The 12,571-nt window shown below is 51.9% G+C and overlaps 1 protein-coding gene across 9 annotated transcripts in view; it reads right to left on the reverse strand.

Annotated features, from left to right (window-relative positions):
* Positions 1-8,013: 8,013 nt before the first annotated feature.
* Positions 8,014-12,571, reverse strand: part of ADARB1 (adenosine deaminase RNA specific B1) — a 114,332-nt gene continuing 109,774 nt past the window's right edge. For 8 of the 9 annotated variants that reach the window (XM_060100369.1, XM_060100363.1, XM_060100362.1 and 5 more), the window contains one exon: positions 8,014-11,943. In XM_060100369.1, coding sequence (XP_059956352.1) covers positions 11,764-11,943 — 180 coding nt within the window. In that variant the 3' untranslated portion in view covers positions 8,014-11,763. The remainder of the gene's footprint in view (positions 11,944-12,571) is intronic. The other variant, XM_060100371.1, reaches the window with a different exon arrangement.

Genomic DNA, 12,571 nt, shown 5'->3' on the forward strand with positions numbered 1-12,571 from the left:
ATTATAACACTCCCTAACACCATACACAAAAATAAACTCAAAATGGATTAGAGACCTAAATGTAAGACTGGACACTATAAAACTCTTAGAGGAAAACATAGGAAGAACACACTTTGACATAAATCACAGCAATATCTTTTTTGATCCACCTCCTAGAGTAATGGAAATAAAATCAAAAATAAACAAATGGAACCTAATGAAACTTAAAACCTTTTGCACAGCAAAGGAAACTACAAACAAGACAAAAAGACAACCCTCAGATTGGGAGAAAATATTTGGAAACAAATCAACAGACAAAGGATTAATCTCCAAAATATATAAACAGCTCATACAACTCAATATTAAAAAGACAAACAACCCAATCCACAAATGGGCAGAAGACCTAAATAGACATTTCTCCAAAGAAGACATGCAGATGGCCAAGAAGCACATGAAAAGCTGCTCAGCATCACTAATTATTAGAGAAATGCAAATCAAAACTACAGTGAGGTATCACCTCACACAATTTAGAATGGGCATCATCAGAAAATCTACAAACAACAAATGCTGGAGAGGGTGTGGAGAGAAGGGAACCCTCTTGCACTGTTGGTGGGAATGTAAACTGATACAGCCATTATGGAGAACAGTATGGAGGTTCCTTAAAAAATTAAAAATAGAATTACCATATGACCTAGGAATCCCACTACTGGGCATATACCCAGAGAAAACTATAATTCAAAAAGACACATGCACCCCAATGTTCATTGCAGCACTATTTACAATAGCCAGGACATTGAAGCAACCTAAATGCCCATCAACAGACGAATGGATAAAGAAGATGTGGTACATATACACAATGGAATATTACTCAGCCATAAAAAGGAATGAAATTGGGTCATTTGTAGAGACGTGGTTGGATCTAGAGACTGTCATACAGAGTGAAGTAAGTCAGAAAGAGAAAAACAAATATCGTATATTAACGCATATATGAGGAACCTAGAAAAATGGTACAGATGAACCAGTCTGCAGGGCAGAAATTCAGACACAGATGTAGAGAACAAACGTATGGACACCAAGGGGGGAAAATGGCAGGGGTGGGGGGGTGCTGTAATGAATTGGGAGATTGGGATTGACATGTATACACTAATATGTATAAAATAGGTAACTAATAAGATAGATAACTAATAACTGCTGTATAAAAAAATTAAAAATAATAATAATAAATTAAAAAAAAAAAGACTGACTTCCAGAAATTCTGTCTCAGCCGTGTACCTCCTTCTAGCCATGGATGTCCTGGAGGTCAACACTGATGATGTTCTGGTGTGGAGTTGGGGAGAGTAGGAGCCCCTCTTTGTGGACCGAGAGCTGGAGACAGGGAACTCCCATCCAGGCATCCCACCCTGGGTGACATATTTGGGAGAAAGAACCAGGGGCTGAGCTTGTACTGGAGGGAACAGATCTCTGCTGAAGGAGTGTGTCTCTTGGCCCTGAAGACGTCCCAGGGGAGGGGTAGCAGATGGCTGTGCCTGGGCCCTCTCCAGATGGGATTCTCTTCTCAAGGCCAGGCATCAATCAAGAGAACAGAAACCCAGCCAGACTTCTTAAACAGTTCGAGTACATAAAACTCCCACCACTCAAAAGGCCAAGGGTGACTGCCATTAGGCACAGCTGGATCCAGGGGCCTGAACAGCCTCGCTGGGCTCTGGTCCATTCCTGCTCCCCATTCTGCTGTCTACTGGTGACCCCAGTCTCCGCAGGGCCCCCATCACAGTGACAAGATGGACAATGTCTCATGTCCCATTTCCACATCCAGCGGGTGAGAGTGTTACCTTCTGGATGCCCCGCAAGCATCCGTCACACCTGACCCCAAACATGGCCTATGTGTGTGGGTCAGTCCAGCTTCCACAGGTGGGTGGAGCCCCTCCCAGCCCAGCTAGGAGTGGGGAGGGGAGGCCAACCCCCTCTACCTGAGCAGGTGGGCTCTGCACCTCGGGACTCGGCACTTAGTCCTGCAAATGGTCCTGGGCAATAATCCGGGAAGCCCTTTTCATGTCCCCCAATGCCACACATACGCACGTGCACACACACACATACACACATGCACATGCACACACGCACATGTACAAGCTCGGGCAGGAGTCCTCAGGACACACGCTGCTCCCTCTGCCCTGGGCACCTGGGGTGGGGGCCTCAGGCATTCCCCTGGGTCCAGCAGCCTCCCTGCCCAGGTGCCCAGTCCAGGTGTGGCTGCCTGGGCCCTGCTTTTGGCCACACAAGCAGGGCCTGGGTCCTGCGGCCTGGGACCCAGGGAGACTGTTGCCACCAGGACCACTGACACTGACGGTTGGCTGAGCAGGACCTATAATGCCCACTAGCTAATGGCCACACCCTGCCCCCTTAGGTCTGCTGTGAGCCCAGGAGGGTCCCAGAGTGGCCGAGATCCATGCTGCCTTCAGCTCTTTCCACCTCGCCAGGGCCTGTACATGTGAGATCACTTTCTACACCAAAGTTCAGGAGAACTGTTTCCTAGAACCTGGCCGGCCTCCCCTCCCCCACCCTAACTGACCAGCCCTGGTCGTCAGGCACCTGTTTACCTTGGAGAGGGAACACTCCCCAGGGTTCTGAGCAGTCAGTCGTGGCCCACGGGACACTGGCGCTCGAAGGCAGAGATGTGGCACCCTCACAGCCATGGAGGGCCTGCCGCCTGCTCTGGGCCCACGTGCCGGCTGATCCTGGAACAGTTGTGGGGCACTCTGAAAGCTTGACCCGAGCCTCCCAGCGTTTCCATGGGGGGTTCCTCATTTGTGCTGCAGTGCTGCTTTTGGTAGCAAGCAGAGGGCACAGTGTCCAAAGAAGGAAGGTGCCAGGCAAGAGGTGTCCTACCCGTGATGAGGTCTGTGGACAATGTAGTGAGACAACCGGCCCCCAACACCACAGGCCACTGGAGCTCTGGGGCTGCCTGGCAGGGAGGCCAGTCTGCCAATGCGCCAAACCTTGTGCCTGTCGGCACTGAAAGCTCATCGTGTCAAAACGGTGTGGAATTTCTGGAAAAGGCACAGGAGAGACGGCCTCCTCAACTGCCCCAAGTGACCGATGAGAGACCCGTCCCCAAAGCACCAGAGAACAGCGGGGAGCAGCCTCAGCAGAAAGCAGGGGATGATTTGAATGAAAACACTCTTATTCCAGAAAGTCCAGAGCTGCTGGCCCAGGAAATTGCGAGATGGAGGCAGAAGAAGTAGAAGAAAGAAAGGCTGGGGGAGGCGAACGCCCGGAGGGAGCAGGACGTGGAAGCTGAGGTCGGCCAGGTAGAGTCCCCGGCTGAGCACCTGCTGAGGTTATGACTGGTCCCAGGTCTCCCTGGGGGCCGTGGGGGTGGCAGGGACATCGGTCTGTCCTGCCATCCACCTGTCCACGGGCCAGAAGGTGACCTGAACAGGGTGAGGGGTGACGAGGACTTCAAAGTGTCCCTCCCGGACCCCGAGCTGGAGCCTCAGGGAATAGCCAGACAACCATGGGAAGAGAAGCAAAGGATCGCAAGGCTCGTGGGACAAACAGCCAGTCTGCAGAGGGAAGAGGTGGCTGTGCAGGGTGTGACCTCCCGGCTGGAGAAGTGACAGTGACAGTGACCTGACACCAAATGGAAACACTTCCCCCCAAATGGTGCAAATGGGGACATTGAACTGTAGGCGCTGTCCTGAGCAGTGTCAGGAAGAAGGGAAGGACCAACTGGAAACCCCATGGGAGCAGGTGTCCCGTAGATGCATTTCTGAGAGCTGTGTGGCTGTAGCTAATTGACCCAGCAATCCCACTACTGGGCATATACCCTGAGAAAACCATAATTCAAAAAGAGTCACATACCATAATGTTCATTGCAGCACTATTTACAATAGCCAGGACATGGAAGCAACCTAAGTGTCCATCATCGGATGAATGGATAAAGAAGATGTGGCACATATATACAATGGAATATTACTCAGCCATAAAAAGAAATGAAATTGAGCTATTTGTAATGAGGTGGATAGACCTAGAGTCTGTCCTACAGAGTGAAGTAAGTCAGAAAGAGAAAGACAAATACCGTATGCTAACACATATATATGGAATTTAAGAAAAAGAAAATGGTCATGAAGAACCTAGGGGCAGGACAGGAATAAAGACACAGACCTACTAGAGAATGGACTTGAGGATATGGGGAGGGGGAGGGGTAAGCTGTGACAAAGTGAGAGAGTGACATGGACATATATACACTACCAAACGTAAAATAGCTAGCTAGTGGGAAGCAGCTGCATAGCACAGGGAGATCAGCTCGGTGCTTTGTGACCACCTACAGGGGTGGGATAGGGAGGGTGGGAGGGAGATGCAAGAGGGAAGAGATATGGGAACATACGTATATGTATAACTGATTCACTTTGTTATAAAGCAGAAACTAAAAAAAAAAAAAAAAAAAAAAAAAAGATAATGGATGCTCGTATTCCACCCCAGTAAGTCAAAGACCTAAATGTATTCTCACACCCTCTACCCTTCCCATCACTCCAGGCTTTGCCCCGTTGACACAACCCAGACCTTAAACTCTGGGTTTTCAGGGGTATGTGCTCTCTTACTTTCAGCTTAGCTTTTACAACCACCATAGACTTACCACTGTACTGATAAGTTTTACGTTGTAGGCCTCTTGCAAGATTTCTTAAATGTTGTTTCTCCATTTAAGCATTTCATCAAAACTGCTTTCAATGCCGATTTTTCTGTGTCAAAGCTCTGAGGCACCATTTTTAACAATTAGTCATTTGCTTTTGTTAATTCAGTGGGTATTTATTGTCTGCAGCATGGCAGGGCTGTCCTAAGTGACAGGGAACAGCTGTGAACTGATGCCTCTGACCTACAGTGTTTACGTTTCGTTGGGGACAGATAAACAAACCCAAGTTACGTCAGAGCAGTAAGTGTCAGGAAGAAAAATCAGGCAGGGTGAGCGGTGACAGAAGACTCAGCGGATGCATGAAGTCCTTATTTCCATGAAGACACCCTTAAAACGGCTCTCCAAGGAAGTAAATGATTGCGATTTAAAAACCGTTCTATGCCCCGCCTCCATTTTTAAAACTTGGAAAATTCACATTTTACAGTGGTAAATTTTTTTGTGTGTGCATTACCTGCTTTTGCGTAAAAAAATCCCAGAGCACTTAGAGTACCATAAAATGATAGTTTTAAAAGTCTATGTTTGGGCTTCCCTGGTGGCGCAGTGGTTGAGAGTCCGCCTGCTGATGCAGGGGACATGGGTTCGTGCCCCGGTCCAGGAAGATCCCACGTGCCGTGGAGCGGCTGGGACCGTGAGCCATGGCCGCTGAGCCTGCGCGTCCACAATGGGAGAGGCCACAAGAGTGAGAGGCCCGCGTACCACACACACACACACACAAAGTCTATGTTTGAACTTTTTAAATTCCTTATGAAAAATTTTAAAGACATAAAAGTAGAGAGAAGAGTATAGTGCATTCCTATGTGCTGGCTCCAGCAATCTCCTGCACTCGGCCAATACTGTTTCAACTAGACCTTTTCTCCTTTTACAGTCCTTTTTTTGTTGTTTTCATTTTTTCTTTTAAGGAAGCCCCAGACTTACCATTTCATCTGCAAGGGCTTCACTGTGCATCCTAACGACGCCCTTGCGAGGGTAACAAATAGCACGGACGCCCCATTTGCCAGATGTGACACTTTACTGCTAGCGTCCAGATATTTTAGTTTTTCTTTTTCTTTGTCTCTTCCTCTTTCCACCTGGTTTTCTGATTGTAAATTCATCCTATTATTTAGCTTGTCTATTGTGTTCACTGTTTCAAATTCTGCTTGGTTCTCTTGGTTTCTTTTCTATCTCTTTTACAATGTTCATTAAGCTAATTTTAAATTCTTGGGCTCTCTGTTCTAAAATATTAGCACATATTCTGACAGAATCTCTAATTCGATATTCTAACTGTCAAATAGCTGTACTCTTCAGATGTCTTCTTTCTCCTCAGGAGGTCATTTTCTGCGGGGTGTTGGCTACTTGGTCAGCTGGCCTCAGAGGCCTTGGTCCCAGGGAGCTGAGGGGCGGGGAGAGGTGGGGAGCCCCGGCCCCTGCAGCCCTGCCGCTCTGGGCTGTGGGCAGATGCTCCGTGAACAGGGCCTTTGCCCACCCGGAGCTGCCCTACGGACCCAGGCCAGCGGTGCCGGTCGATGCTTAGCCACGCGCCCCCTCCCCGTCCTGTGTGCATGTGTGTCCATGAGCTGACGGTCAATTTTATGGCTGTGAGGACTGCAGCCCACGCTGAATATAACAGATAACAATAAAACACATGATACTCTGGCAAGTCCCAGGGCCCGCTGCCCCCGCAGACGCCCGGTGGGTTCTCGCTGCGCCCTTGCACCCAAAGCCAGCCCAGAGCAGGGTCGCCGTCACCCACGTGTCTGGCGCGGGAAGCAATGGCGATGCCTCTCGTCGCGGGCGTGACAGTTCTCAGAGGCCGCACCAACACGTTCTCAACTTCCGGCGCCCTCACAACCTGGCAGGCGCGTTTCAGGTGCCCTCTGCACAGCCTGCGACCCTTTCTCGGGCCTGGGGACAGCAGGCCAGCGGAGGGGGCCCCAGCGGGGGCGTCCAGCGTGCACAACTCCCCCGCAGGCCGACGCCAGGGCCCAGCACAACAATGCACACGGCGAGGGAGGGGCTCTGGGGATCTAGTACCTTGATCTGGATGACTGAGCGCGCATACGGTGTGATCTTAAACAACGGCTGGGTTCGACCTCTCCCCACATTCCCGCGCCTTCGCTGCTGGGCCAGCGCCCCAACTGGCCAGGTTCACTCGGCTGGTCCCTCTGCCTTTACTAAAGAAATTATTAATAATATGACTAACTAAATGTTAATTAATATTAACAATTAAATGATGGCAAATTATGAAGTAGCTGCTTCCCCCGCCCCCCGGCTGCAGCCCGCCTGCCCCCTCCCCTCCTCCTCTCTCCACCACGACACCCACCCCGACCCCCTCCCATCCCAGGAATGGATCTGTAGTCTTTCCTGCAGGAGAACAAGAGCTCCGTGTCACGTCAGCCCCGTCACAGATCACGGGGTCTTGCCCGCCCCCTCGATGGAGCCACAGGAAGACCCCACGAGGAAAAGCCCTTCTACAGACTGAACCCGTAAAGAGGAGGCTGCCCCCAACCTTTTCTCTGAAGCTTAATCTGCCCTTTTTGATGACACATATTTTCATTTGAATGTTGCTTTTATTGTGGGGAAAGAAATGAAAACAGAATCAAAATGGATGCAAAAGACAGTAAATCACTTGTCTATAACAGTGCTGCTTTTTATTTGTATGGGACTTCTGACTTTTCAAAAGGTTTTCCTGTTTGCTTTTCATGTTGATATAGAAATGTTGGACAAAGAGATAAAATTTTTAAAAAGGAAAATAAAATGAAAATGACTCCCAATCCCATCGTTCACAGACGGTGACCAGACTCAGCCTCTTCCAGATTGTTCCGTGTGTGCTTGTACCCATCTTACATAAAGCATCCGAATTTCTCTGCAACCGCGAACTTCAATACTGCTTTGCAGCCAGGTTTCCACTTTACTGTGAACGGCCCCCCAAACGCCAGCCCTGAACACTGCCGCTCCACCCGGGAACCAGGTAGCTGCCTCGCTGTGGCCGACACCCAGATAATCTGGCCAGCGACGAGCTGGTGTGGGCTCCCCCTCTGCTGTCCCGTCCACGGCCCTCCACAGGCCTCACGCCACGTGGGCTCACGTCACCCTCCCTCTCTATAGCTGGGCAGGAGCAGGGGCAGCTGTGCAAGTTCCACTCCTCCGCCTAACATGTGGGAGTGGCTGGCGTGTGCCAGGAACCCACGTGGGGGGTGGGTGGGAATCAGAGGGCCCAAGCCCCAGGGGAGGTGCTCAGAGCCACGCACAGATGACAGGAGTGGAGCGTCGGCCCGGTGCCCTCGGCTGGCGCCCATCCACACCTACCCAAACCCTACTCCGGACCAAGGAGGGAAATAACCAGGGAGGAGAGAGAATCTCAGCGAGGCTGTGGTAGTGAAACATGGTTTTATTGAGAACATCTCAAGTCCTCTGTCTGAGTGACAGGGTCTCATGCTCGGTTCTGGCTGGTCTTGGTGCAGGAGGAAGCTCATGCAGGGGGTCACGTGTGGCCTGTACATCAGTGGACACACAGGGGACACCGAGGAGTGTGCCTTAGTGACAGCGTTCTCGGCTGAATTACATTCATATGAAGTGTCCGAATTCTAGAATAAAATTAAAAGCATATAACCCAAAGTTGGAGAAGCAAACAGCTTTTGGGGCTCATTCCACGAACATTCCATACACCGCCTGTAACCGTTCACGACTGGGTCCGTGATGCAACATCAGCCCAAGCCGTGGCCAAAAGGAGAGTTCTCGGGGCTGGGGGCGTGTACCTCCACACACTGAACGAGGAAGCGCAGACGCGCTGCCAGAAACAGGAGCTCAGAGCCCAGGTCAAGTCAGAGCCTCTCCCTCCCGCCATGTGGACACAGAGCCCCAGTGACCCGGGCTGGCCTCTGGCCGGGGAGAGACAGGACATGCCGAGGACAAGGACACGCAAGGCTGGACTCACATGATCACGAACACTCAGCTCTTTCCATTCGTACAGTTTTGATAAAAAGAAAACCTTCTGAGAGATTCACTAATTTCACAGAATTTAGAGATGGGAATGCCAGCTGATTTTCCTTCTCGTGCTGGATCAAATTTAGAGTTGGGGCAGACCTTACATTTTGGTGTAAAATATTTTGGAAATGGAAAAAACCCATCTTTTTTGTTTCTGGAGAAAAGGGGCAGGGCATGCTCGGCCCTCCCAGCACCCACCAATTCCATTCTGGGACCTGCCTACCCCAGGAGACTGGGAGGCTTGGCCACGTGAAATTACAAGGAAAGCAGGGATTCTATAGTCCGGAAAGCAACAAAATTTGTTCAAAAAAAATAAATTCCAGAGAAGTTAATACCTTGTGAAATGTGGGCTTGTACATTTTAAAATAAAATAACTGTTTTTGATTATAATAAAAATCTCCAAATAGAAAAAGATGACGAAAAGCCCCATTAAGACTCAGAGTCAAACTGCAGGGAGGAGGTGAGGCCTCCCGACCCCGAGCAGGGGTGAGGGCTGAGGAACCAGCGATCATGGCCCCCACCTTGGCCACCCTCTCCACAAGCCCTGGCTCGGGTCACAAAATGAGACTTCTCTATGGCGGACCTTCCTGCCAGCAGGACAGCTGCCCAGTGGCCCCAGGCACCGCAGCAGGGCCAGTGTCTTTGCAGAATACATACTACAGGCTTAGCTGACAAGACAGAACAGAAACCCTCCCAAACCCCACCGGTCAAAATGTCCTCAAAGTTTAAGATTTTTCTCAAAAGATCAAGGGCTTGGTTGTGTCAGATTTCCAAAGTTTCTAAAACCCAGATTAAGGACCCTGGATGCAAAACGACACCTCAAGGAAATGCCTACGTGGTGATGCACAGCGCGCTGCGCTCCCTGATTTGTCTTTTGGGGGGTGTGCATTTCCTCCTTTTTCCTGCTTACAGAGGAATGTGCCAGTTGCCCTGTCCCAGGAGCAGGGGCTGTGCAGGCCTCCTGCCCCAGCCCGACTCCCCGCAGTCCCACCTGGTCCTGCCGCCCAGCGGTCCCCAACCCCCCCTCGCCCGCGATCCTTGGCTGCCTTCCTCCCCAGCATCCTCCTCAGGCCTGGGTGCTCTCGGGGCAGGAGCCCCGCGTCAGGTCCGTCCTGGACGGTCGCACAAATGTGAGCCGGGAAAGGCAGCAGGGCACAGCCACGCGGCATGGACCCGCGCAGTAAGGCATCCGTTTACCTGGGCTGGGGGCATGGCGGGGGGATCATGCTCAGGTCCACAGTCGGCTGACGGGGGGGGGCCGGGCGTCCTGGTTTGCTTGTGTGCATGCGCAGGATCATTCCTCTGGACTTTGTAACCAAAATCCACATATTTTTTAAAAACTAAGTCCATCTCCCAATCCCCATTAGAAAAAATACCATTTATAGAGATAAGAATAAAAATGCAGGGACTCACAGATGTCTTTTCTGAGTGTGCAGGAGACTGCTGTGGTCGGGGGCGCCACCAGACACCTTTCTTTTCTTGGGTGAAACCACAGCAGGCCCCGCCAGGCCACGCGGGCCCGAGCCCTGTGCCGACAGGGTCGGGACAAGAAAACGCCCTGCAGAGATGGTGGTGTGGGCAACCCTCATCCTCTGACCCGGCCAGGCCCAAGCAGTGTGGCCCCCTCCCCCCTGCCCTGCACGCGCCCACAGGGCGCAGCACCTCAAGTCTCCATGCAGACGCGAGGAGACACCTGGAGACGTGACCTTCTGGGACCACGTCTCCCACTCTGAGCGCCCGGGGTCTGGGCCAAAGTGCCAGTGGCCGTCCTGCTCCTGCTCTGAGTTTCCGGAGCCCATAAAGGACACGGGACACCCAGGCACGCAGCTTGATGCCTGGACTTGGCTGGAGGGCCCTCTCTGCCTATGGCGCCCCCAAGAACCCCCAGAACCAGGAACTGGGGCTGACTCAGCAAAGGGCACAAAGCTCCTCTCCGATCTGCCATGGAAGCGGGAGCAGTGTGGTGTGGACCTTTGCGTCAGGGTGGGGCGGCCTCCCAGGGTCCCCGCCTGCCCGCCTGCCCTGACCCCCGGCTCGCTCAGCCCACCTGGGACTGGCCTGTGTGCTGTGGAGTGCCAAGCAGTGTCCCGGGCTCCCCCGACTCCAGACCACCCCCACTTCCCTGCCGTGACATCAACATCCCAACCTGGTGGAGACCCCACCAGCAACACGCTGTCTCGCCAGCTCTCAGCCTCAACACTTATACTTCAAACGTGTCCTTGATAAAGCTGGAAAGAATAATTAGGAAATACGCCTTAAGCGGCATTTTCCAAGAATGAATACCTACTCACTCAGCTCTCCTTCCATCCTGTGAAGATCTTGGGACAGTCATTCACATCCAGGAGGTTCAGAGGAAGGACCAGAGGGAATTCTAGGTTATTTACTGTGCAGTATTCCCTGTGGACCCCTTCTAGTCCCTAGAAGTTAAATACTGCTGAGAAAACCTAAATGAGTGGCCAGGCTTCCTGACCATGTTTGACCTGTGATTACTTAGAAGTCAACCGAGAGACGATTTTCCATGATATGGTCCTACGAGGAGCACAGAAACTTCTAGAGGATGCTGGAGGCTGCAGGGACCTGGCTGCGACCCCATGCGCCACGCCACGGGTCACTGCGCTGTGGACTTGGGCTCCGTGCGGGGAGTCCTCTCCCAGGGAGGCGCCTACGGGGAACAGGGACCTACATGTGGACAGGGGGACAGTTTCTTTAGGTTACTGCTTCCTATCTATTTCCTCACTCCCTCCGTATAGAAATGCTTCTTTGCAATCAAAATAATGTGGCATAAGAGTGACCTGACATAGTTATTTCTTATTTTATAAACCATATTCCTAGTTCTGAATAAATTAATTATTCAAGAATTTCACACAAAGTAATTTCTACTTTTCCTAAACTTCAGGAAGCCCTACTCAGTAGAACTCAACTTCTAAATGTAAACTGAGGTTGAAAGCAGTCACTGGATGATTCAAAAGGGGGGACACTGCTGTAGAGAGACGCCAGGTGGCGACACGGGACCCTGACGCCAGACCCCGCGCCCCGCGCGCCTGCCCCTGGGGACGGTGCCGAGCGCCCAGATCCCACACATCCCACACCTGCCCCGGTTCAGCTGCGAGGTTTGGGGCCGCGCCACACGGCCGTCAGGGTGTGAGTGAGAACTGGTCCTGTTCCGTGGGCTTCTCCACCCAGGCGCCCAGCCCAGCCTTGATGAAGGCTCTGAACAGACAGGCCTTGGCGGCCTGGTACTCCTTGGCCACCAGCTTGGACTCGTGGTACACGTTGGGTTTAGTGATCTTGGAGCGCAGTAAGTTGGAGGGAACCTGTAAAAAGATTTAAAAAAAAAACAAGTGCAACTGTTTAAGCAATAACGGTAGAAAATGAAACTCAGTATGATGTTCAAAAAACGGCGTTTCAAACGGTGCCGCTTCTGGGGGGAACCAAGGGACAGTGCCATCCCCAGGGACCGTGTCACACAGAGCCACGCTGGACACCCCCTGAGGGTCTGCATCCTCAGCCCCAAGTGGCGGCTTCCAGGTTAAACAGACAGGGGCTGCTGGCCAGCAGCGGACTCCAAGGTCGGGTTTCACACCAGCAGGTCTTTAACAAACAACACCTCTGCCGTTTGGCCACAGGGAGAACTCGAAGCCCCCCCCACCTCCTCCAACCCAGTTTTTGTGCAGATCTTAGAATCAGCAGGGCAGCCACCCAAGGCCCCCTGCGCGGGCGAGGGTCCCGCCACGGGGACGCAGCAACCTCTGCCCATCACAAATAAAAGCTACTGACCCGACTTACAAGTAAATGGAAACTGGTAACATACTGACTCACTAGAGGAGAGTTTATGTGGGGAAGAAGGGCCGTGCTGCTGCAAAGCCCCAGCCCCCAGCCAGAGCCTCTAAACACACAGGTTTGAACCCAGGGTGCCCCAGAGCTGCGGGCCCTGAGGAGGAC

This window comes from Mesoplodon densirostris, chromosome 5, assembly GCF_025265405.1.
Source record: "Mesoplodon densirostris isolate mMesDen1 chromosome 5, mMesDen1 primary haplotype, whole genome shotgun sequence".
Taxonomy (NCBI): domain Eukaryota; kingdom Metazoa; phylum Chordata; class Mammalia; order Artiodactyla; family Ziphiidae; genus Mesoplodon; species Mesoplodon densirostris.